Source organism: Pelophylax lessonae (assembly GCF_965119305.1).
Source record: "Pelophylax lessonae genome assembly, chromosome: 13".
Taxonomy (NCBI): domain Eukaryota; kingdom Metazoa; phylum Chordata; class Amphibia; order Anura; family Ranidae; genus Pelophylax; species Pelophylax lessonae.
Genome location: NC_138780.1, coordinates 188,783,971 through 188,811,235, shown reverse-complemented (window position 1 = coordinate 188,811,235; position 27,265 = coordinate 188,783,971). Strand labels below are relative to the sequence as shown.

General features: G+C 45.9%; 1 protein-coding gene across 3 annotated transcripts in view; it reads right to left on the bottom strand.

Moving 5' to 3' along the window:
• The window catches only part of ZC3H14 (zinc finger CCCH-type containing 14), a 64,853-nt gene extending 58,430 nt beyond the window's left edge, over positions 1-6,423 (bottom strand). For all 3 annotated transcript variants that reach the window (XM_082275317.1, XM_082275319.1, XM_082275318.1), the window contains exon 1: positions 6,320-6,423. In XM_082275317.1, the coding sequence (XP_082131443.1) occupies positions 6,320-6,355 (36 nt within the window). In that variant the 5' untranslated portion in view covers positions 6,356-6,423. The remainder of the gene's footprint in view (positions 1-6,319) is intronic.
• Between the last annotated feature and the right edge of the window lie 20,842 nt (positions 6,424-27,265).

Below are 27,265 nucleotides of genomic sequence, written 5' to 3'. Positions count from 1 at the left end.
ACGCCAAACATAACGTTTTGCATTGTTGCCAAAAAGTTTGATTTTGGTTTCATCTGACCAGAGCACCTTCTTCCACATGTTTGGTGTGTCTCCCAGGTGGCTTGTGGCAAACTTTAAACAACACTTTTTATGGATATCTTTAAGAAATGTCTTTCTTCTTGCCACTCTTCCATAAAGGCCAGATTTGTGCAGTATACGACTGATTGTTGTCCTATGGACAGAGTCTCCCACCTCAGCTGTAGATCTCTGCAGTTCATCCAGAGTGATCATGGGCCTCTTGGCTGCATCTCTGATCAGTCTTCTCCTTGTATGAGCTGAAAGTTTAGAGGGACGGCCAGGTCTGCGTAGATTTGCAGTGGTCTGATACTCCTTCCATTTCAATATCATCGCTTGCACAGTGCTCCTTGGGATGTTTAAAGCTTGAGAAATCTTTTTGTATCCAAATCCGACTTTAAACTTCTCCACAACAGTATCTCGGACCTGCCTGGTGTGTTCCTTGTTCTTCATGATGCTCTCTGAGCTTTAAGCGGACCTCTGAGACTATCACAGTGCAGGTGCATTTATACGGAGACTTGATTACACACAGGTGGATTCTATTTATCATCATTAGTCATTTAGGTCAACATTGGATCATTCAGAGATCCTCACTGAACTTCTGGAGAGAGTTTGCTGCACTGAAAGTAAAGGGGCTGAATAATTTTGCACGCCCAATTTTTCAGTTTTTTGATTTGTTAAAGTTTGAAATATCCAATAAATTTCATTCCACTTCATGATTGTGTCCCACTTGTTGTTGATTCTTCACCAAAAATTACAGTTTTATATCTTTATGTTTGAAGCCTGAAATGTGGCAAAAGGTCGCAAAGTTCAAGGGGGCCGAATATTCGCAAGGGGGTGTGTGTGTGTGTGTGTGTGTGTGTATATATATATATATATAGTTTGGGGGTTCCAAGTAGGGATCGACCGATTGCCGATATGCACTTTCCCCGATGTATCGGAATTGGCCCCGGTGACCGATATTTCGGGAAAGTGCTGTACCGGAGTGATGTCTGCAGCTAGAGGCATCACCCCGGTACCGGCGTCCATAGCTGACAGTCGGCTGTCTTGTAAGGACAACTGACGTGGCTGAAAATTCGCTCGGCTATCATTACAAGGAGCGGGAGGGGATGCCCCCCCCCCCTCCCGCCGCCTTCCTGGAGACCCAGGAAACCAGCCTGCACGGCCGCCGAAGAGAAGACCCGTTCAAAGATGCATTCGGCTCTGATCGGGTCTCCATGTAAAAACCCGGAAGTGATGTCATGACATCACTTCCGGGTACTCGGCGCCAGATTCAAAAAAATGACAGCATTCAAAACAACCAAACTTGGCTGTTTTAAAAGCTTTTAAGTGCAGAGGAGGGGTTTGGTGTCTTTTAGACCCCCGGATCCCTCCACAAGAGTACCTGTCAAGTGTAAAAATAAAACATTTTTTAAATGTACAAAAATATCAGCCGATATCGATATTCAATGTCCAGAATATCGGTATCGGCAATGAAAATCCGATATCGATTGATCACTAGTTCTAAGTAATTTTCTAGCAAAAAAAGTACCGATTTTACTTGTAAACAACAAATGTCAGGAAAAGGCCCGGTCCAGAAGTGGTTAAACTAGCGATGCACCGAATTAAGACCCCCGATAAGAGAAAAAAGTCCCGATAATGGCACTGAAAATGCCCTCCATTTTGCCCGAGATTTACTGTGAATTTGCGGCAATTTTACCACAAATTTACGTGGATTTTACCATGGTCGTGGTTTGTTTTTCACAGGTCATGTTAATCAAAAACATAACACTGGTGCGTTATTGATGCATTTCAACAGCGTGATGCGTATTTTTGTGCGTTTAACTAAAAAAAAAAAATGCAGCAAGATTTTTAACACCACAAGGAAAGTGCAACGAACCAGTCTGAAGACATACAGAGAAATTAAAGGGGATGCATTTTTCTTTTGTTTGTAGGTTCTGGGGGTAAAAATACAGATTTTTACTAGTAAACAACACATTTTAGAAAAAGCCTGTCAGCAAGGGGTTAAATTGAAGTTTCAGCTGTAAAAAAAAATAAAAAAACGAAAAGTCAGCAGCTACAAATAATGTTCCTGCTGACTTTTAGGCCCCTTTTACACTCGTGCGACGGCAAAGTCGCATGACAAGTCGTACCCCATGTTTTCCAATGAGTACCGTTCATATCTGTGCGACTTCAAAGTAGTCCCTGCACTACGTTAGTCTGACTTTGATGCGACTCGAGGTCCACAGACCTCAGGATTACACAGGCATTGCACCAAGTCGCGGCAAAGTCGTGCGACTTTCAGGTCGTACAATTGTGAAAGGGGCCTTGATTTGAGGGCACTTCACATGAGGGCGTAGCGGATCACGGGCAGAATCACCGCAATTTTGCCAGCGATCCGGAATCATTGCAAATTGCGGGACGCCTGTGCGATGCCCATGATTTGCAATGGCACCCCGAAGGTTGTGCGATGTTGCCCCGATTTCCCCCAGCCGAATCGCTGCAACATCGCGCAAACAGAATCACGGGACGCATGACGCCCCAAAAAAGGTACAAAAGCTTCTTTTGTGCGTCATGCGCCCTGCAATTATGTTCACGCGATGTTACCGCGGTTCGGCAGGTGGAATTTGCGACAACATTGCACAGCGTTTGGGGTGCCATTGCAAATTACGGGGCATCGCACAGGCATCCTGCGATTTGCAATGATTCTGGATCCAGTGGCGGCTGGTGCTCAAAATTTTTGGGGGAGCGCAAACAGAATAAATCTAATAGGAATTGCTTTGCGGCAAAAAACGTGGCAAAAAATTGCATGACTTTGAGGTCACAAAAGTACAGCGTGCCCCCATTCAATGCAGAGTTACCACAGCGTGCCCCCCATTTAATGCAGAGATACCACAGCGTGCCCCCCATTCAATGCAGAGATACCACAGCGTGCCCCCCATTCAATGCAGAGATACCACAGCGTGCCCCCCTTCAATGCAGAGATACCACAGCGTGCCCCCATTCAATGCAGGGTTACCACAGCGTGCCCCCCATTCAATGCAGGGTTACCACAGCGTGCCCCCCATTCAATGCAGGGTTACCACAGCGTGCCCCCCATTCAATGCAGGGTTACCACAGCGTGCCCCCCATTCAATGCAGGGTTACCACAGCGTGCCCCCCATTCAATGCAGGGTTACCACAGCGTGCCCCCCATTCAATGCAGGGTTACCACAGCGTGCCCCCCATTCAATGCAGGGTTACCACAGCGTGCCCCCCATTCAATGCAGGGTTACCACAGCGTGCCCCCCATTCAATGCAGGGTTACCACAGCGTGCCCACATTCAATGCAGGGTTACCACAGCGTGCCCCCCATTCAATGCAGGGTTACCACAGCGTGCCCCCCATTCAATGCAGGGTTACCACAGCGTGCCCCCCATTCAATGCAGGGTTACCACAGCGTGCCCCCCATTCAATGCAGGGTTACCACAGCGTGCCCCCCATTCAATGCAGGGTTACCACAGCGTGCCCCCCATTCAATGCAGGGTTACCACAGCGTGCCCCCCATTCAATGCAGGGTTACCACAGCGTGCCCCCATTCAATGCAGGGTTACCACAGCGTGCCCCCCATTTAATGCAGAGATACCACAGCGTGCCCCCCATTCAATGCAGAGATACCACAGCGTGCCCCCCATTCAATGCAGAGATACCACAGCGTGCCCCCCTTCAATGCAGAGATACCACAGCGTGCCCCCATTCAATGCAGGGTTACCACAGCGTGCCCCCCATTCAATGCAGGGTTACCACAGCGTGCCCCCCATTCAATGCAGGGTTACCACAGCGTGCCCCCCATTCAATGCAGGGTTACCACAGCGTGCCCCCCATTCAATGCAGGGTTACCACAGCGTGCCCCCCATTCAATGCAGGGTTACCACAGCGTGCCCCCCATTCAATGCAGGGTTACCACAGCGTGCCCCCCATTCAATGCAGCAGGGTTACCACAGCGTGCCCCCCATTCAATGCAGGGTTACCACAGCGTGCCCCCCATTCAATGCAGGGTTACCACAGCGTGCCCCCCATTCAATGCAGGGTTACCACAGCGTGCCCCCCATTCAATGCAGGGTTACCACAGCGTGCCCACATTCAATGCAGGGTTACCACAGCGTGCCCCCCATTCAATGCAGGGTTACCACAGCGTGCCCCCCATTCAATGCAGGGTTACCACAGCGTGCCCCCCATTCAATGCAGGGTTACCACAGCGTGCCCCCCATTCAATGCAGGGTTACCACAGCGTGCCCCCCATTCAATGCAGGGTTACCACAGCGTGCCCACATTCAATGCAGGGTTACCACAGCGTGCCCACATTCAATGCAGGGTTACCACAGCGTGCCCCCCATTCAATGCAGGGTTACCACAGCGTGCCCCCCATTCAATGCAGGGTTACCACAGCGTGCCCCCCATTCAATGCAGGGTTACCACAGCGTGCCCCCCATTCAATGCAGGGTTACCACAGCGTGCCCCCCATTCAATGCAGGGTTACCACAGCGTGCCCCCCATTCAATGCAGGGTTACCACAGCGTGCCCCCCATTCAATGCAGGGTTACCACAGCGTGCCCCCCATTCAATGCAGGGTTACCACAGCGTGCCCCCCATTCAATGCAGGGTTACCACAGCGTGCCCCCCATTCAATGCAGGGTTACCACAGCGTGCCCCCCATTCAATGCAGGGTTACCACAGCGTGCCCCCCATTCAATGCAGGGTTACCACAGCGTGCCCCCCATTCAATGCAGGGTTACCACAGCGTGCCCCCCATTCAATGCAGGGTTACCACAGCGTGCCCCCCATTCAATGCAGGGTTACCACAGCGTGCCCCCATTCAATGCAGGGTTACCACAGCGTGCCCCCATTCAATGCAGTGACCAGCGTGCCGTGCCCCCATCAATGCAGAGAGACTTACCTGCAGCCGTTGCTTCTCCTCAGTCCCCCGGCGTCTCGAGTCCTCCCACTCCTCCTCCTCCTCCTCCTCGGCGGCTCGGCCAATGGCATTTGTTCGTCTTTCAGGCAAATTAGGAACGGGTCTCAGACTGGCTTCCTGATTGGCCAGGAGGAGGATCCGTGTGACAATAGCGAATTTTCATTCGCTATTGTCACACAATGGGTGGGAGGGTCCACCCTCTTCTGAAGCCTATTAGAGCCTCTGGCTCTAATCAGGTGACAAAAAAAAACCCCATTGAACTCCATGCGTCCGGCGCCCCGCATGCAGATTAGGGGGCCGGACGCATGGATAGGGGGGCGGCGCCCCTGCGCCCCCAACACACCGGCCGCCACTGTCCGGATCGCGGTGATTCTGCCTGTGATCCTCTACGCCCACATGTGAACGTAGCCTTACCTGTACAGGGAGCCTGCGAAGACGGCACTCCAAACCGATCCGTCCATCCACTCCAGGTGCCGGCGACGGCATCTTGACTAAGGGAAACAGGAAGTGAGGCCTTGCGGCTTTACAGCCTGTTTCCTACTGCGCATGCGCGAGGCGCGCTGCACTTACTGAATGGCCCCCCGCTGTCTTCTGGGACCCGTGCTGTGTTTTGTAGATCACCGGACAACGATTGCCGTGATCCTCCCCAGAAGTGGGACGGATTCCTGGTTTTGACAGGTGTCCGTCCCCCCCGCCCCCCCAAAGTGTGCCAAATGTGGCGGGGGGGAGGGGGAAGCAGCTTTCCCTTTTAGGTGGAGCTACGCTTTAAGTGATCCTCAGGCCTAGAATTTTTCTTTAAAGAGGAAGTAAACTCTCTTTTTTTTTAGTTTTTTTCGTCCTTGCAAAGTAAATGCATAATGTGCTAGTATGCATTGTATACTAGCACATTAGGTTACACTTCCCTCCAAATGAAGCCCTCGTTGTCCCTGCTGCATCCATCTTCACCCGTCTTCCTTCCCGGACTGCGGACTCCGGCGGGAGCCGACGGTCGCGGCGCAGGGCTCTGAAGAAACAGGACAGGCGGCCGCTCCTTCAGAGCGCATGCGTCGATGTCCCTGCCCAGGCACTTCCTGTTATAAGGTGACAACGCCCTGTCCCTGCCTCCCAGTTGGTCCCAGCGTTGTCACTCTGGCTTCCAATGGAGCCCAAGTGGTCAGACATGGCCCACTGTGGTCACCATCAGGAAATCTGCCCTGACAAATACTGTGGAGCCACGAGTGGACAGGAAGTGGGTGTAAAAAGTGCTGAGGGGGGGGTGAGGTGTCATTACAAGGTGAAACCAATAGCCAGGGAGGTCACAGACAAGGTTGCAGGGTACATTCAGTCACACACCCGGATTTTTCGGCTGATCTCGGTCCCGATCTCCATGGCTCCTCCGGTCACCAGGCCCCCACCAGCTGTTCAGAGCAACCGAGACTTCCGGTCTAGCGATCACGTGACAGCGACATCCGGCGGAGTGGAGGACGAACTGCAGGTTATGGGAAGTCCCGCCTAGCTATTCCTCATTCTGGTAGCTGGCCACGCCTTCTGCAATAACACGCCTGTGGGCCACGCCTTCTAAAAGAATACTTGACCGGCGGCCTGTCAATCACCGCGCCTGATCCCGCCCCCCCGCCACAAGCTTAGCAAAGTCGCGTGCCAATCATCGGCTATAACCACGCCTTCATGTGCCAACAGCCTGTCAATCTCCGCCCCGCAACCAGCTACTCAACATTGTGCGCCAATCATTGCCTCTGGCCACGCCCTCTATAAGAATGCATGGCCAACAGCCTGTCAATCACTGCCCCGCAACATCATGTGCCAATCAACGCCTCTGGCCACGCCCTCTATAAGAATGCATGGCCAACAGCCTTTCAATCACTGCCCCGTAAACAGCTACCCAACTACATCAAGTGCCAATCATCGCCTCTGGCCACGCCCTCTATAAGAACGCATGGCCAACAGCCTGTCAATCACTGCCCCGCAACATCAAGTGCCAATCAACGCCTCTGGCCACGCCCTCTATAAGAACGCATGGCCAACAGCCTGTCAATCTCCGCCCCGCAACCAGCTACTCAACATCATGTGCCAATCATCGCCTCTGGCCACACCCTCTATAAGAATGCATGGCCAACAGCCTGTCAATCACTGCCCCGCAACATCAAGTGCCAATCAACGCCTCTGGCCACGCCCTCTATAAGAACGCATGGCCAAAAGCCTGTCAATCACCGCCACCGCAATCAGCTACTCAACATCATGTGCCAATCAACGCCTCTGGCCACACCCTCTATAAGAACGCATGGCCAACAGCCTCAGCCTGTCAATCTCCGCCCCGCAACATCATGTGCCAGTCAACGCCTCTGGCCACGCCCTCTATAAGAATGCATGGCCAACAGCCTGTCAATCACTGCCCCGTAAACAGCTACCCAACTACATCAAGTGCCAATCATCGCCTCTGGCCACGCCCTCTATAAGAACGCATGGCCAACAGCCTGTCAATCTCCGCCCCACAACCAGCTACTCAACATCATGTGCCAATCATCGCCTCTGGTCACGCCCTCTATAAGCACGCATGCCAATGGTAAAAAGGACAATTAGTGAGGCTGACTCTCCCTAAGGCCCCTTTCACACATCTGTGACTTACAACTGCAAAGTCGCACGACAAGTCATACTTCGTGATTTCCAACGAGCGCCGTTCATATCTGTGCGACTTTAAGTCACAACGACTTCAAAGCAGTCCCTGCACTACATTGGGTTGATTTTGATGCGTTTTGAGGTCCAAAGACCTCAATATTACACAGGCATTGCTTCCAGTCAAAATCGCATGACTTTTAGGTCGCACAAGTGTGAACGGGGCCTAACGGGGGGCACAGACAGCAATAAAAACTGTCAAGCGTTCTAATCTCTATGCCTTCTATCCAAAACTTCAAAAATAAATAAATTTGCCTGTAGTTATACTATAACATACTTGCCAACTGTCCCGTTTTTGCAGGGACAGTCCCGGCAAATAGGAGCCTGTCCCCGGTAATTTACATTGTCCCGGCAAGCGCCTGTTAATCGGGCTGCCCGTAAATGCCGTTACGGGCAGCTGTGCCCGTAAAAAAAAAAAATGGTTGCGGCCCGACATCATGGGCCGACATCGTAACTGAGCATGCGCCGTTCCGACACCTGCTGGGCTGGGGAAAGCTCGTACAAGCTTGGGCGGGCGCATGCGCAGTTACGTAAAGGCGCCGCCAGGTGCCATTAAAAACGAATTATACCAGATACTATAATTAGGTTTTATTGTACTTATTAATTAACACCTTGCACTTTATTTATATTTACATATTAAATTTTTTTGTACGGTCATATTTGAGCACATTTGACACTTTAGAATTGTAGGGAATTGTGATGAGAATTTTAGTGTCGGTTCACACTATGGCGACACGACTTCGGGGCGACTTAACCACTTAAGACCCGGAAGATTTTACCCCCTTCCTGACCAGGCCCTATTTTGCGATTCGGCACTGCGTGACTTTAATGGACAATTGCGCGGTCATGCGACGCTGTACCCAAATGAAATTGACGTCCTTTTTTTTCCCACAAACAGAGCTTTCTTTTGGTGGTATTTGATCACCTGTACGATTTTTACTTTTTGCGCTATAAACAAAAAAAGAGCGACATTTTTGAAAAAATAACAATATTTTTCAAATTTTTTTATATGAAATTCCCCAAAAGAAATGTAAAAATCAGTTTTTTTAACATTTTTGGCCAATTTGTTTTCTGCTACCTATGTTTGGTAAAAAAGAAAAATCGCAATAAGTGGATTTTGATTGGTTTGCACAAAATGTATTGCATTTACTAACTAAGGGAAAGATTTTTGTCATTTTTGGTGTTTTTTTTTTTTAACGAGTAATGGCGGCGATCTGCGATTTTTTTGCGGGACTGCGACATTGCGGCGGACAGATCGGACCCTTGACTGACATTTTTGACACTTTTGGGGGTACCAGTGACATTACTGCAGTAATCAGTGCTATACATATGAACTGTTACTGTAAAAATGACACTGGCAGGCAAGGGGTTTACTTTATTGGTGATCAAGGGGTTAAGTGTGTCCCTAGGGGCGTGATTCTAACTGTAAAGGGGTGTGGCTAGTGGTGTAACAACAGAGACATACGATCCTACATAGCAGGATCGTATGATCTCTGTTCTTACACAGGGGAGAGTGACAGGCGGCTGTGTTTACATCAGCCGCCTGCCTTTCTCACTCTCCACGGAGAGATCGCGAGTGACCGGCGGACATCGGGTCCGCCAGTCACACGCGCGGACTGCTTAGGGAGCGAGCGGGGGCGGAGCGCACCTCCGGCAGCGCGCGCTCGCCCCCTAGAGGCTCACAGGCTTGTGACGTAGTCCTACGTCTCTTTGCCTGTGAGGGGCTGACCGCCGCCGTAAATAGTCATGCGGCGGTTGGCAAGCGGTTAATGAAGTCGCCATGCACCGCAACTTCGACACGACTTGCACGGACTTCACATAATGGAAGTCAATGTAAGTCGCTCCGACTTTGTCCAAAACTAGTGCAGGAACCTTTTTCTAAGTCGGAGCGACTTGAGTCGCTCCTATTAGAACGGTTCCAATTGCAAGGCGCGGTCCGCGACTTGTCATGCGACCAAGTCGTCTGACAAGTCGGAACAGTGTGAACCGGCACTTAAACTTTAGGCAGAAGTAGTGCAGCTGAATGGGAGAATTATTCCAACTCTGCTACTTTGGCCTTAAGTTTGAAATTCCCTTTTCAATCTCCTGTAATTCTCTCTATATTGAGTAGACCCTATAATCTAATGATAAGTAGGCGGAGATTAATTATGCGGAGTGGGTGGAGCTTCAGGGAAGTGGGTGGGGTAAGTAATTGTTAGCTGTGCTGCAATTGTCCCTGGAAATTTTTTTCAAATGTTGACAACTATGCTATAAGCCCTGGTTCACACCGGTGTGATTTGTCATGTGATTTGACAGTTTCAACAGGTCGCACCCCATTGCCGGCAATAGAACCGTTCATTGGCGTGACTCATGTTGCAGCGAATATGAAAAAGGTTTCTTGTGCTACTTTTTGGTGATTTCATTGCGACTTGCACAGACTTCTGTTAACTACTTCCCGCAAACCAACATACCTGTACGTGGGCTCGGAGAAGTGATTGCAGCTGCAGGCATCACCCCGGTACCGTTCTTTAGAGCCGGTGGTCGGCTTTTAGGAGATAATAGCCAATGCGGCTCAGCAGCCGCTCGGCCGTTATCCCTGCAAGCAGGAGGGGGTGCCCCCCCCCTTCCTCCCGTCGCCTTATGTGGCGAGTCTCCCGTCCCACCGGGAGTACAACCGAGCAACCAGCTGGCACGTCCGCCGACTGGTGAGACTCCCAAACAAACCCAAATTCGGCTTTGACCGGGTCTCCGATCATGTAATCCTGAAGCGACTTCACAACGTCACTTCTAGTTTACTCGGCTGCCAATGGCGCTGATTTCAATAAAATTTCAGTATTCAAAAATGCCAATTTCGGCATTTTGAATACTTTGAAGTGTAGAGGAGGGGTTTTGGGTCTTTTAGACCCCCGATCCCTCCATAAAGAGGACCTGTCACCAGGGCCCGGCGCTAGCTGTAAGGCGACCTAGGCAGCCGCCTAGGATGCAACTTAGCAGGGGGCACCGGCATCCTGCTGCACCCCGAATCAGTATGGACCGCAGGCCGGTGCAGCGCCGCACAGGCATTCCTCATGCTGTGCCGCCTGAGCGCCTACACAGCAAGTCACACTATGCTGTGAGGGCTGAGGGCTCCAGCGTCTCCGGAATCCCCATAGGAAAGAATTTAATAATGCTTTCCTATGAGGAGTTCTAATGCCCGTGCGTAGCCATTGCAGCGCATGCGCATTAGGTCTACCCTGCCGACATCAGCCAGGTAGGGGAGACCTAATGCGCATGCGTGACAAAGGACACATGACACCGGGAGGGAAAATGGCTAATTGGGCCCAATTTGGACATTTTCAGTTAGGGGTGTACTCATTTTTGTTGCCAGCAGGTTATACATTAATGGCTGTGTGTTGAGTTATTTTAAAAGGAAAAGAAAATTTACACTGTTATACAAGCTGTACACTCACTACTTTACATTGTAGCAAAGTGTCATTTCTTCAGTGTTGTCACATTAAAAAATATAATAAAATATTTACAAAAATGAGAGGGCTGTACTCACTTTTGTGAGATACTGTATATATATATATATATATATATATATATATATATATATATATATATATATATAGCAGAGACCCTAGAGAATAAAATGGCAATCGTTGCAATATTTTATGTCACATGGTATTTGCACAGCGGTCTTTCATACGCAATTTTTTGGAAGAAACACACTTTAATGAATTAAAAAAAAAAAAAAAAAAACAAAGCAGTAAAGTTAGTCCAATTTTTTTGTATAATGTGAAAGATATTACGCCGAGTAAATAGATATCCAACTGAGATATTGCTCTCCCCAATTTCTCATATCAGTGCCTTCTTTGAGCCTTATAACTATTATTGTGGTGCCCCTCCTGAACCCATGGATCCTACTAAGTTTAGAGCCGGTTCACACTACTCCGACTTGTCAGGTGACTTGGTAGCCTGACAAGTAGAGCTCCATTCTCTGCAATGGAACCGTTTTAATCAGAGCGATTCAAGTCGCTCCGACTTAGAAAAAGGTTCCAGCTCTACTTCTGGGCAAAGGCGGAGCGACTTGCATTGACTTCTATTATGAGAAGTCGTTTGCAAGCCGCGATGAAGTCGTGCTGCACGGGCGACTTCAAAGTCGCCCAAAGTCGGGGCGACTTTGAGTCGTGGTAGTGTGAACCGGCTACCCAGTGTATCATCCCAGCTCTTCCCCTCCCTCCACTTTCTTGTTTCCCCTCTTTTCCTTCCCTCCCCTCCCCTTATTTTCCCCTTTTTTCCCCTTCTTCTTTCTGATTTCTTTCATTTTGTCTTTTTTTTCCAGTTAATTTGCCGTATTAACACCACATCAAGTTATTTGCACACTGACCATTTTGATGTCCATGCTGTATTGTTATCTTTTATACTTTCCATGTTTGGTTCATTTGCTGAATACACGTCGGACTGTACCATGATGTTTCTCTTACCTCAACCTGTTTTCTCTAATTGACACTATCCATAATTTCTCATATACTGGTGGTTTGCTTGAGTCATGCTATGGGCGATAGCCATTGAGCCGTTGAGCCGACTTGATGTTCCCCTTCACTTCTGACAGGGGCGTAACTACAGGGGTTGCAGGGGTTGCGATTGCAACCGGGCCCAATGCTCCAGGGGGCCCAGCATTGGATAGGAGGGGCGGCGGGGGCAGCATGTAGAGAAATCACTGTCCTCTTTTTTCCTCCTGTAGCTGCAGGAGGAAAATGGAGGAGATTGGTTCCTCTGTATGCTGCCCCCGCCACTCCTCCTATCCAGTTCACTTGTGTTCTGCTGTCTCTGGGCCCCTGTGTGCTCCCCTGGTTCCCCCCCCCCACTGTGATCCCTCCCCTTTCCTGCCGGCTGCTGCAGGGGATGTGTAACAATAGAGAACCAGGAAGGGGTCGGTAAATATGTAATTTACCAGCTCCTTGCTTCTCTAAATGGACAGAGTCATAGTCAGTGACATTGTAAAAAAAATAAAATAAAATGATAAAAAATAATACAATTAAAATACCAAAAAATAAAAACTACTGACACCAGTGGGTGAACTTCCAGGATCGCAAAGGTCACACTTGCAACCGGGCCCTGGCATTCCACCACCATGGGGAGGCCCCAAGATGGCAGGAAGGGGGCCCACTGCAAAACTTGTGAAAGGGACCCACTGTGGGACCGCAATAAAGGACCCCGCAAGCGGAGTAAAGGGCCCCAGGATCAGTGGGAAGAGCCCCGGGCTTGAAGGGAAGGGCCCCGGCCAGGGGTTCGGGGGGACCCTTCATGGTTTCTTGCATCGGCCCTGAAGGTTCTAGTTACGCCTCTGATTTCTGATGTGTCTTTCTTACATATCTTTTTATTTGGCAATTGGCATGTTGTTTTAATAATAATAAAAACATTTTCAACTCTAAATAGATACCCAACATGCCATGCTTTAAAATTGGGCACACTCATGGAATGGCAAAAAACTACGGTACTTAAAAATCTCCATAAGGGACGCTTTAAAACATTTTAACAGTTACCTTTTTTGAGTTACAGAGAAGGTCTAGTGCTAGAATTATTGCTTCTGCTCTAACAATCGTGGCGATACCTCACATGTGTGGTTTGAACGCCGTTTACATTTGTGGGCGCAACTTACGTATGCGTTCGCTTCTGCGCGCAAGCTCGGAGAGACGGGGAACTTTAAATTTTTTTTTCATATTTATTTTTTTTATTTTTAAACAGTCCCTTTAAAAAACAAATTTGGATCACTTTTAATGCTGTCACAAGGAATGTAAACATCCTTTGTGACAGTACTAGGCAGCGACAGGTCCTCTTTATGGAGGGATCTGGGGGTCTAAAAGACCCCAAACCCCTCCTCTGCACTTAAAAGAATTCAAAACGCTAAGTTTGGCTGTTTTGATTGCTGTCATTTTTATTTTTTTTATAAATCCGGCGCCTTTAAGGCTCCAGTACCCGAAAGTGATGTCATGACAACGATTCCGGGTTTCTACATCAGAGATGCAATCAAAGCCGAATCCGGCTTTGTTCAGGTCTTCAGCCAGCCGGCGGACGCGTCAGCTGGTCACTCCGGTCTCCCGGTGGGATGGGTGACCTGCGAAAGTGAGCTGGATGGGGGGGGGGGGGGGGGGGACGTCCCCTCCTGCTCCTTGCAATAACCTCAAGTGAACTTTGCGATCCTGATAAGCCGCCAGACTGCAGACCCCCACTCCTGCCAGGCCAGGGTTGCGAGAAAGAGGCCCTTCTCTTCAACAACATAGGGATAAGGTTACGTTACGTATCAACACCCCCGTCATGTTGACGGCATATTGCCTGATATGATTTAGTGTGTGTGTGTGGGGGGGGGGGGGGGGGGGGTCATCCTCTGTGCCTGACCTCACAAATGCGCTTCTGGAAGAGTGGTCAAACACTCCCATAGACACTCCTAAACCTTGTGGACAGCCTTCCCAGAAGAGTTGAAGCTGTTTTAGCTGCAAAGAGTGGGCCAACTCAATATTGAACCCTACAGACTAAGACTGGGATCAGGAGAGGACTGGTCCAGGGGTCAGGGGGGCAATTGCCCCCTGGGCCGCTCTAATGCCCCGTAAAAAGGCTGTACTGCTTCTGCCACAGACATGCCTAAAGGATTCCTGGTGAAGAGAAGTAAAAAGCCCCGACCGAGCTGTCCCAACTAACCCAACTGCCCCCTTATTCAGCCGGTAAGTAGAGAGTACCTGGAGCAGGGCTTCAGCTTGGAATTGGGGGTCAGGAGGAGGACGGAAGCAGGGAAAGTTGGAGGGGGGCCAAGTTGCTACACCATGGGCCACTGGTTTGCATTTGCCCCCTGGGCCGAAAGTTGCCAGTCTGCCCCTGACTGGGATGCCATTAAAGTTCATGTGAGTGTAAAGGCAGGCGTACCAATACTTTAGTAGTTTAGTGTATATATCACGCTGAATATTTATTTATTACATTTTTTCATTGGAGTTGTGTTTCATATTCATACAGCAAACCTTTTATACATCCCCCCCCCTTCCTAAAAGGGGCATCGTTTTTTAAAGCAGTGAATATGACTTTCACCAACATTCACTGGTATTTATAGCGCATGCAACCGGTAGCTTCACCTGTAGCGAATGTTTGGTGAATGTCAGGAACACTGCTTTGTACATAAACTTTTATGGAAAGTCCAAATTATCTTGCTACATATACTGTATATTGTCAGGATAGTCACCACTGTCTCTAAACTCACAAATACAGTAAACCCCCGCTCCATCACGGTTCAGTTTTTGCGGTCCCGGTATATTGCGTTTTTTTCTGTAATGTTATTTTACTAACTAAATCATTGAAAATTAAATATTTTTGTGTTTTCCATATCTCTTGCTCTGTCTCTCAGTATCTTTTATGTGTTCAAAAGAGTTTCTATTGTTTTAAAAGTGTGTTTAACCACTTCCTGCCCGCCCTATAGACGATTGACGGCTGGAAAGTGGTTGCATTATCCTGACCGGACGTCATATGACGGCGGCAGGATAATGCACTCTGCGCGCCCCCGGGGGACACGCAGAGCGGCGATCGGTGATGCGGCGTGTCACACTGACACACCGCATCTCCGATCTCGGTAAAGAGCCTACTGACGTAGGCTCTTTACCATGTGACCAGCCGTGTCCAATCACAGCTGGTCACATAGTACACAGGAAGAGCCCTTGATCGGCTTTCCTTAGTTCGTGCCTGACAGGCACGAGTAAAGGAGAGCCGATCTACGGCTCTCCCGACAGGGGGGGGGGGGCTGCACTGGTAATCAGATCATTGATTACCAGTGCAGATCCTCGGGGGGTGCCACTAGAGCCACCAGGGATGCCCACCCATGACCCCAGGGATGCCCACCATGGCCACCAGGGATGGAAATCAGGGCTCAGGGAGCCCACCAGTGCCCTCCCCATCAGTGCTGCCCACCAGTGCCCATCATTGCCTTCTATCAGTGCCGCCCACTAGTGCCCATCATTGCCCACCAGTGCTGCCTATCAGTGCCCATTAGTGCCCATCAGTGCTGCCAATCAGTGCCACCTATCAGGGCCCATCAGTGCCCCCCAGTGCCGCCTATCAGTGCCCATCATTGCCACCTATCAGTGCCCATGAATGCCGCCTATCAGTGCCCAGCAGTGCCGCCTATCAGTGCCCACCAATGCTGCATATCAGTGCTACCTATCAGTGCCACATATCAGTGCCCATCAGTGCCACCCCATCAGTGCCTCCCCGTCAGTGCAGCCTCATCAGTGCAGGAAAAAACGTATTTATTTCCAAAATTGTATAATATAAACAAAAAAACGTTTTTTTTTTAAACTTTTCTGTCTTTTTTTTATTTGTTTAGCAAAAAAGAAAAATCCTTGCGGTGATCAAATACCACCAAAAGAAAGCTCTATTTGTGGGGGGAAAATGACATAAATTTGGTGTAGGTACAGTGTTGCATGACCGCGCAATTGTCATTCAAAATGCAACAGCGCTAAAAGCTAAAAATTGGCCTGGGAAGGAAGGGGGTGAAAGTGCCCTGCATTGAAGTGGTTAAAGACCTTAAAATGCTTTTAAAAGTACAGTGACAGTTAAAAAAAACATGCCTACAGTGTATTTAAATAGGTTTTTTCTATGTCGCGGATTTTCACTTTTCGCGGGTGGGTCCGGAACGTAACCCCCGCAATGGAGGGGGGTTTACTGTATACAAAATTTACCAGATATGGGACTTTATAGGTGCCCAATAATGTGACACACATACCACTGTTATCATTTCATTCATTCAAACCAATTATAAAGATCATTAAAATGATAGTATAGCATAGCACATGTACTGTATTCCAGAGTATAACACATAAGAACATAATAAAAGTATTTTTTATAAATTTGTTTCACAGCTTGCCATTGTTACTTTTTCCACTGAAATCAGTGCATAGAATTACAAATAACACTCTGTTACTGGGCAGTCTAAAGCTGGCCATACACTAGCCGAAAAATCATTCAAACTCATTTTCGAAAAACGAAAAATCAGCCGGGAGAGCAGACGATCGTACCATCATGTGATGACCGAATTTCGAACGATAAATCGTTCAATGGACATAATAGCCCCGGAGGATTTTCCTGCTAAACGACCAGGGGGTATTTTGCGATTCGGCACTGCGTGACTTTAACGGACAATTGCGCGGTCGTGCGACGCTGTACCTAAACAAATTTGGCGTCCTTTTTTTCCCACAAACAGAGCTTTCTTTTGGTGGTATTTGATCACCCGTGCGATTTTTACTTTTTGCGCTATAAACAAAAAAAGAGCGTTCATTTTGCAAAAATAACAATATTTTTCACATTTTTTTATATGAAATTCCCCCCAAAAAAAATGTAAAAATCAAAATTTTTTAAAATTTTCAGCCAATTTGTTTTATGCTACCTATGTTTGGTAAAAAAAAAATCGCAAAAAGCGTATTTTGATTGGTTTGCGCAAAAGTTATCGCGTTTACTAACAAAGGGAAAGATTTCTGTCATTTTTGGTGTTTTTTTTTTAACGTGTAATGGCGGCGATCTGCGATTTTTTTTTGCGGTACTGCGACATTGGGGCGGATAGATCGGACCCTTGACTGACATTTTTGACACTTTTGGGGTTACCAGTGACATTTCTACAGTAATCAGTGCTATACATATGCACTGTTACTGTAAAAATACACTGGTAGTGAAGGGGTTAACTTTATTTGGGAGGGAGGGGCTGTGTGTGTCCCTAGGGGCGTGCTTTCTACTGTGATTGGCTGTGGCTCTAGCTGTAAGGACACTGATCAACGGATCTACATACTAGATCCGAGTGATCAGTGTCTTTACAGGGAGGAGAATGACAGGCAGCTTGTTTACACAAGCTGCCTGACTTTCTCCCTCTCCCCCGCCGATCGCCGAGTGACCAACGGACATCGGGTCCGCTGGTCACACGCGCGGGGGGGTCCGTGACCGCGCGGGAGCGCGCCTCCGCAGGCGCGCGCTCGCTCCCCAGAGCCTCACAGGCGAGCGACGTAGACCTACGTCACTCTGCCTGTGAGGGGCCGACTGCCGCAGTAAATATACTGTGAGCAGTCGGCAAGCGGTTAATCAGTTTTTCATTCAGTTTGGCCCCTTTCACACGGGCGGTCCATATGTCCGTATATCATCCCATCCGTTTGCGGGTGATGTACGGACATAATGCATGTCAATGGGATTGCAGATGTCAGTGGATGACCATCCGCTGACATCCGATTTGCGTCCTTTCAGTTCTGTTCCGTTTTTTTGGAATGGAACAGAATCCTATTTTTCCTTCCATTTAAAAAACGGAAAGGACGCAAAATCGGATGTCAGCGGTGTCATCCGCTGACATTCGCAATCCCATAGACATTCATTATGTCCGTATATCATCCGCAAACGGATGGGATGATATGCGGACATACGGACCGGATGACACAAATGTGTCTCCGTGAAAAAAAAAAAAAGTGACGGAGCGGATCGCAATACGGTCCGCCCCGTGTGAAAGGAGCCTTTGTCACATATGCCTGGTGCAAACAGTTTGGCCGAGAAATACATTACCCTTTCAATTTATCGTTCGTTCGGCAGAATTTTCCAAACTGTTCCTTAGATTTTTCGGCTCTGAAAAGTTAAAAACGATTTTCTATTTGTGCCCATTAACTGGACAGCAAAATGAACGATCGGACCAAATGACAGGTATTCGAATGATTTTTTTAGCTAGTGTATGGCCAGCATTAGCTTTTGAAAGTCATTGTGTGAACATGGGAAATAAAAAGCTGATTCACTCACAGTGGACTAAAAATCTAAATCCATCATTAAATAATAATCATCATCATCTAAAACCAATTATTAATAATATAATAAAATAATAATACAATAAAAGGCAGTAGTAATAATATAAAACCAAATAATAATATTCATTTAAAACCAAATAATATTAATATTATAAAAACAATTACAATATGCTAAAAGAGTAATACAATAAAAGGTAGTAGTAGTAGTAGTAATAGTAAAAATAATAATAATAATAATATAAAACCAAATAATATTAATAATAACAATAATATAAAATGAAATAATAATATAATAAAAATAATAATACAATTAAAAAAGTTGTAGTAGAAGTATTAATAATAATAATAATGTAAAATAATAATAGTAATATTAAACCAAATAATATTAATAAAAATATTTCAATAAAAAAGTAGTAGTATTAATACCAATATTAAAAAAATTATATGAAAAACAAATAGTTTTAATAAAATAAAAATAGTAATATATAAAAATAAAGTAGTAGTAATAACAATATTCATCATCATCATAATATAATTCATTCAAAACATTTTTTTTTTAAATCTTGATTATTCTACATAAATATATGTTTAGAACTATCTTAAATATAATATAGAAAGAATATTAATAACAATAATAATAATACAAATATTTATCTATTGGAAAAAAAAAAGTGTTAAACAAATATATGACTAATAGGGATGATACTAATAATAAAAACAAGAAATTCTAATACTAGTACTACCACCACCACTAATAATAATAAAAGAATATCTAAAAATAAGATAAAATAATATTTAATATTATTTAGTATAATAAAATAATAATATTCATAAAAATGTATTCCAAATATTTTTGATCACATTTTTTTTATTATTTTTAGTATCTCAACCCACTTTAAATGTATTCCTAACTACTTTATGCAAAAACTTTTTTTTTTTTTTTGCACTTTTTACAGGCAGGTTCCAATCCTCCCCAACCTGCAGCAGCCCCAGCACTGAGTGCAGCCCATGCTGCTGTGTATTATAGATCCCTGATTGCCTCTATTTCTGTAATGCCCCATAGCTGAGAGCAGCTGTCCCATCACTAACATTCCCAGTGCCTGGCATACCAACCCCCTGACATCATGGGCAGCAAGTCTGGAAGTCCTCAGATCCCTCCGCCCAGGGACTACTTTCCTGTCCCTTCTCTGCTCTATTGTCACCCAGGGCAGCTCTCTGTGGCCAGCACAGCTGTCATTCACTGTACAGGGATCAGGAAACTGCTGGATTCCATGCTGGGGGCTTTGTGAGTGAGCTGTGACCTCCCCCCACCCCCTCCATGGCGGAGTGATCCTTGTCCAGCTCCCCCAGGCAGGAAGTGGAGCCTGTTGCTGGAATCAGAGGAGTTGCACACTTGGGTTGATATGGAGGAGTGCAGTTTGCAATGCTCATAGAAGCTCAGCAGCCAGGCAGGCAGGCAAGAAAATCAGAGGAGCCTCCCCCACCTACTGCAGAGACCCCTGAGTGAGCCCCAGCTTAGCTGTGCAACAGGTAAGACTCTGATACATTGTTGCTGCAGCTGTTACATTGTATTCAGTGAGGGGATACTGGATCCTGCTGTCTTGTGTATGGATCTGGGTTCTTGGAAGTCGGGCTAAGGGTTGCCTGGACTAAATAAAGCTTCCATCAGGGCTGCTCCAGGTCCTGGCAGGTCATTGTACCCCCCTCTGGGCTGTCAGGGAGAGGGGGCAGAGGCCAGTGACAGCTGCCTGCTCTGCCACTCCAGGACCTTCCCTGTTGTTTATTGTCACTTTGTTACGGTGTTGCCATCTGTTCCTGTAGCCGGGGTCCAGGTATTGGACTGGTATCCCTGAGACCTTCATAATGTTGACTATGTTTTTCTTTTTCATGTTGTTATTTATAAACAAGTATGCAATGTTTACAAAGATTGAGAAACAATGTAGCACATAGGAGAACAGTGAGAAACAATGTAGCACTTGCTTTTATGGTGGCCACACATGTAATGATTCTTCACAAAATCAAATATTATCATCAGATTTACGAATTTGCAAAAAGACACATCATGTCATTGATCAAATTGAATTATTCTGATTAAAAAAGCATATTGTAGAAAAGCAGATCAATTGATGTGATCATTTAAAGTGGCCATACGCACTTCAATAAAAGATCAATTTCTTTCCTGATTCCGCTCTCCCAATAGGAATAGTTGGGATAGATAGATCGATCAACACCTATAGTGAAGGAATACCAGCAGTGCAAAAAGTATTTTTTTTTATGTTGTTATTTATAAACAAGTTTGCAATGTTTACAAAGACTGAGAACCAATGTAGTACATAGGAGAACAGTGAGAAACAATGTAGCACATAGGAGAACAGTGAGAAACAATGTAGCACATAGGAGAACAGTAAGAAACAATGTAGCACATTGGAGAACATTGAGAAACAATGTAGCACATTGGAGAACATTGAGAAACAATGTAGCACATTGGAGAACATTGAGAAACAATGTAGCACTCGCTTTTATGGTGGCCATACATGTAATGATTCTTCACAAAATCAAATAATATAATCAAATCTACGAATTTACAAAAAGACACATACCTTTTTAGATTGTAAGCTCTAACGAGCAGGGCCTTCTGATTCCTTTTGTTCCAAATTGTAGTGTAACTGTAATGTCTGCCTTCATTTTGTTAAGCGCAGCGCAAACTGTTGGCGCTATATAAATCCTGTGTATATATATATATACCATGCCATCGATCAATTTAATCAAAATGGAATTATTCTGATTGGAAAAACATATTGTAGAAAAGCAGATCAATCAATGTGATCATTTAAAGTGGCCATACGCGCTTCAATAAATGATCAATTTCTTTCCTGATTCCTCTCTCCCAATAGGAATAATTGAGATGGGGGGGGGGGGAATATATATATATATTTCTTTTGTGTGTGTATGTATGTGTGTGTGTGTGTGTGTGTGTGTGTGTGTGTGTGTGTGTGTGTGTATGTATATATGTGTGTGTGTGTGTGTGTGTATGTATATATGTGTGTGTGTGTGTGTATATATATATATATATATGTGTATATATATACAGTAAAACCTTGGTTTGAGAGTAACTTGGTTTAAGAGCGCTTTGCAAGACGAGCAAAATTTTCAAATAAATTTTGACTTGATATACAAGTAGCCTCAAGTCACAGCTGAGTATAAAAGAGAAGAGAGGAGCCTCTAAGTGTAGCAAAATGGTTAAATTTAATGAAGGTACAACATTTAGCAATTCACATGGTTGATGATTGGAACAGGCACATCTAAGTATGCAGGCATCCGGGGTAAAGCTGTCCACATAGACCATCTTCCGCACCGACATCTACGTCATCCTTTCCATGCTGCCCCTCGCTTTCAGATCGCTTTACTGCAGGGTGGTCTTCCCGGTCAGGATTACAGACTAGCAGCCGGCGGTGCAGAAGATAGTCTATGTGGACAGCTTTACCCCGGATGCCGGCATACTTAGATGTGCCTGTTTTATTCATCAACCATGTGAGTTGCTAAATGTTGTACCTTCATTAAATGGAACCATATTGCTACCCTGTAGCTCCTGCTGGATTTTGCTTCCAATCCCCTTGTGGAAGCGGCTATTTGTGGATGGACATTGTATGGTTACACAACCTATCGCAATGCTATAATCTTTTTATATGGAATTTAAATTGAAGGATTTATGAATAAATGGTTGTGGAACGAATCATCTGAGTTTCCATTATTTCTTATGGGGAAATTCGTTTTGATATAAGAGTGCTTTGGATTACAAGCATGCTTCCGGAACGAATTATGCTCGCAATCCAAGGTTTTACTGTATATATATATATATATATATATATATATATATATATATATATAGCGCAAGCTACACTCAAAAAAATATGTTGGATTTAATTAGCTTTTTTATATATACAAGTTGCACATAACTGGGTTACGTTGAATTTAAGTAACATGGTCTATATTGTACCTCAATTCAGCATATCCCAGTTATGTGCAACTTGTTGACATAAAAAAGTTAATTAAATCCAACATATCATTTTTCTGAGTGCAATTGATCCATATGCCACACACAGAGATGTGGATTTAGATTGATAGTTAAGATACAATCATTAAGATAAAGATACAATCATAAGTTACTGTTTGCATTCCTGTTTCCATCATATCATTTCATTTCATAGTCTGATCCAGGGGTCTCCAAACTTTTTAAACAAAGGGCCAGTTTATTGTCCTTCAGGCTTTAGGGGGGCCGCACTGTGGCCAGTTGAAGTAGAAAATGCCCAGCATCAGTGGGAGTAAACAATGCCCTATCATTGGTTTTAGTGAGAGGAATAGCACCCTATCATTGGTGTCAGTGGGAGAAACAGTGCCCCATCATTAGTGTCAATTGTGGATGGAATATTGCTCCAAGGGCTGGATAGAACCAAGCAAAGGGCCACATCTGGCCCCAGGGCTGCAGTTTGGAGACCACTGGTCTGATCAATCAAAATATGAACTAAGCATCTCTGTGCTGCTGATTGATGCAAAACTATGGATAATCTTTGGCCCTGACCGATCAATGCCGGTTGACTGAATCCAATTGAAAATCGAGTCCAAGGCTCCATTCACACCTGGGCATTCCGAATTGTGGGCAGAATTGGGCTATTCTGCCTGTGATTCCAGAATCGCGGCGGGACGCGTTTGTGATGCCATTCACAAAGCATCGCATACTAGCACATTATGGTAAACTTACCTGAAGACGAAGCGTTCCAGTGACGTGATGCTGAAGGCAGCATCCATCTCTACCTGGTCTTCCTTCCGGGTTCGTGGCTCCAGCTCTGTGACTGGCCGGAGCCACGATGATGTCACTCCCGTGTTTACGCGTGGGAGCCGCCAGTCACGGCACACTGCTCTAAAGAAACGGCACGGACGGCCATTCCTTCAGAGCACATGCACCAGTGACGTAACTGGTTGCTGGCTCACTAAATATCTCCTAAACAGTACATGTTTAGGAGATATTTACACTTCCTATAGGTAAGTTTTATTATAGGGTTACCTATAGGTAAAACTTAAAGATGGAAGTTTGCTTCCTCTTTAAGAGATAATGTAATTGCAAACGCGTCCCGCATTCTGCTGCAATTCCGGAACGCCCAGGTGTGAATGGAGCCTTAGATTCAATTTTCAATTGGATTCAGTCAAACTAAATTGATCGGTCAGGGCCAAAGATTATCGATTTTGTTTTGCATCAATTGGCAGCACCGGGATGCTTTGTTCATAAATTAGATCATGGTTTTGATCAGATTATGAAATGAAACGGCCAGGTGTGAATGGTACCTCAACTACTTCTGGCCCGCGCTATAGCTGAAGTACGGCTACAGCGCGGGCTCTAATTTCCGGGAGGTCTCCGGGAGGCCGTCTTTATACGGCCTCCCAGAGACAGGCTCCCCGCGCGCTCCCGCGAGCGCGCATCAGGGAAAATCTGTGTTGGCCGTGACACAGCCAATCACAGATCGTGGTAAATGGCCAATCACAGCGGCCATTTACCACGTGATCGGCCCATGCAATGAGAGATAATCTGATATGTAAACATATGAGATCATCTCTCATCGCCAGCTCTCCTTCCTCACACAGAGACTGCAGTGTGAGGAAGGAGCAGTGCCCTGATTACAACAGAGGTAAATAAAATACAATGTGCCCACAATCAGTGCCCTCAGTGCCCACAATCAGTGCCCATAGTGCTGCAAGTCAGTGCCCATCAGTGCCTGCTCATCTAGGCACTGATGAGCACTGAGTGTGGGCACTGATGGTGCCGCCCATCAGTGGCCATCAGTGCCACCCATCAGTGGCCATCAGTGCCGCCCGTCAGTGCCGCCTCTCAGTGCCCAGCAGTGCCACCTCTCAGTGCTCATCAGTGCCGCCTATCAGTGCTCATCAGTGCGGCATATTAGTACCTCCTCATCAGTGCAGCCTATCAGTGCCGCCTCATCAGTGCACATCAGTGAAGGAGACAAATTTACTCGCAGAAAATAAGAAAACTTTTTATTTTTTCAAAATTTTCTGTCTTTTTTTTCTTTTCTTTTTTTTTTTTTTGTAAGAAATAAAAAACCCAGAGATTAATACCACCAAAAGAAAGCTCTATTTGTGTGAAAAAAATTATAAACATTTCATATGGGTACAGTGTAGCATGACGGCGCAATTGTCATTCAAAGCGTGAGAGCGCTGAAAGCTGAAAATTGGCCTGGGCAGGAAGGGGGTGAAAGTGCCCGGTAGGAAAGTGGTTAATCAATCAGAAAGGAAGCTTTGGCTATTTGATTATTTGCAGATTTGATCTTTTTTCTCGGGTCTGTGGAGCCTGCCAAGTCTGTGACTATTGGGCTATGGTTGATCAGCTCAATGACTTGTTTCTGATATAGAGGTGCATCTCATAAAAATAAGAATATCTTCAAAAAGTTTATTTATTTCAGTTATTCAATTCAAAAAGTGAAACTCCTATATTTTATATGGATGCGTTACACACAGTGATTAAATTTCAAGCATTTCTTTCTTTTAGTTTGGATGATTATGTCTTACAGCGAGTGACACCCCAAAATTCAGTATCTCAGAAAATTGTAATATTACATAAGACCAATAGAAAAAAAAAAAAAAAATGTTAATATAGAAAAGTCTGTCCATGTATAGTATGCACTCAATACTTTGTTGGTGCTTCTTTTGCATGAATTACTGCATCAATGTGGCGTGGCATGGAGGCGATCAGCCTGTGGCACTGCTGAGGTGTTATGGAAGTCCAGGTTGCTTTGATAGCGGCCTTCAACTCATCTGCATTGTTGGGTCTGGTGTCTCTCATCTTCCTCTTGACCATACCCCACAGAGTCTCTATGGGGTTTAGGTCAGGTGAGTTTGCTGCCCAATCAAGCACAGTGATACCATGATCATTTCTTTTGAAAGTTACATAGTAGGTGAGGTTGAATAAAGACAATAGTCCATCCAGTTCAACCTGTGTAGGTGTGTGTGGCTGTAATCATCTCACATAGCCCTGAATGTTCTGATCCTTGAGATGTACGTCTAAGAGTCTTTTGAAAGCCACCATACTTCCCGCAGAAACCACCTCTTGTGGTAGAGAATTCCACAATCCTGTAGCCCTCATGCAATCCCTTCGACTGAACAGCTTTTTTTCTAAGCTGAGATCCCCATTGAGATATTTGTAAATTGCTATCATGTCCCCCCTCAGACGTCTCTTCTCCAGGGAGAATAAATCGAGCGATTGCAGACGCTCTTCATAATTAAGGTCCTCCAATCCCCTAATCAGTTTAGTTGCCCTTCTCTGGACTCTCTCCAGCTCCAACACATCCCTCCTGAGGACTGGCGAGCAGAACTGGACAGAATACTGCAGATGCGGTCGGACCAGAGTTTTATAAAGTGGAAGGATTATAGTCTTATCTCTGGAATACATCCCTTTCTTTATGCATGCTAATATTCAACTGGCTTTGGCAGCTGCCGCTTGACATTGCATGCTGTTGCCTAGTCTATCATCAACCAAGACTCCCAGATCCTTCTCCATTTTTGATTCCTCCCAAGGGTTCCCAATGCAAAAACAGATGAAAAATGGACCGTTTGTCAGTTTACATCCGTTTTTCGTCTGTCTTTTGTTTTTTTAACTGAAGAAAAATAGGGCTTTCATCCGTTCAAAAACAAAAAAAAAACAACGGATATTGACGTAAACGGATGAAAACAGATGTAAACGGATGATCATCTGTTATCTGTTTTTCCATAGGAATGCATTGATGTCCGTTTTTTTTTCATCCGTCAACGGATGGATGAAAAACAGACAAACGGTCCGTATGTGTGAAAGGGGCCTAAAGCTGGTCAGCAGAGGGAAGCATGAAGAGCTCTAGAATTTCCTGGTAGAGGGCTGCACTGACTTTGGACTTGATAAAACACAGTGGACCAACACCAGCAGATGACACGGCTCCCCAAATCATCCCTGACGGTGGAAAATTCACACTGGACCTCATGCAACTTTGGATTCTATGCCTCTCCACTCCTCCTCCAGACTCTGGGACCTTCATTTCCAAATGAAATGCAAAATCTTCCACAGTCCGTGATGACCAAGTATTGAGTGATTCTATACCAGGGGTCTTCAAACTATGGCCCTCCAGTTGTTCAGGAACTACAATTCCCATCATGCCTAGTCATGTCTGTGAATGTCGGAGTTTTACAATGCCTCATGGGATTTGTAGTTCCACAACAGCTGGAGGGCCGTAGTTTGAGCATCCCTGTTCTATACTGTACATGGACATACTTTTTCAGTAAGCCAACATTTCTGTATTAAAAATTATTATTTTTTTTAAATTTATTATTTTTTTTTTTTTTTTTTTATTGGTCTTGTGTAATATTCAAATTTTCTGAGATACTGAATTTTGAGGTGTCACTAGCTGTGAGGCTCGGTTCACACTTATGCGATGCGGGAAGGCTGCGAATTCGCAGCCTGTGCCCGCATCGCAAACGCACCCTTTGCAGTTCACACTGCCATATGCGATACGCTGGGGGTGTCAATGTAATGTTAACGACACCCCCAGTTTGATCGCATATCGCAGTGCGATCTTACACTTCGCACAGGATCGGATCGCACAAGCGTGAACCACTGTGCGATGCGATCCTGATGCGGCTCAAAAAAAGGGTCATGTGCGAGTTTACTGCGGGTGCAGTGCAAATTTAGCCATACAAAGTGTATGCCTGAATTCGCACCGCACACCAGATCGCATGTAATGAAGGAGCCGATATTACATGCCATCGCCGCAGCCGCACATATGTGAACCGGCATTAAGCCATAATC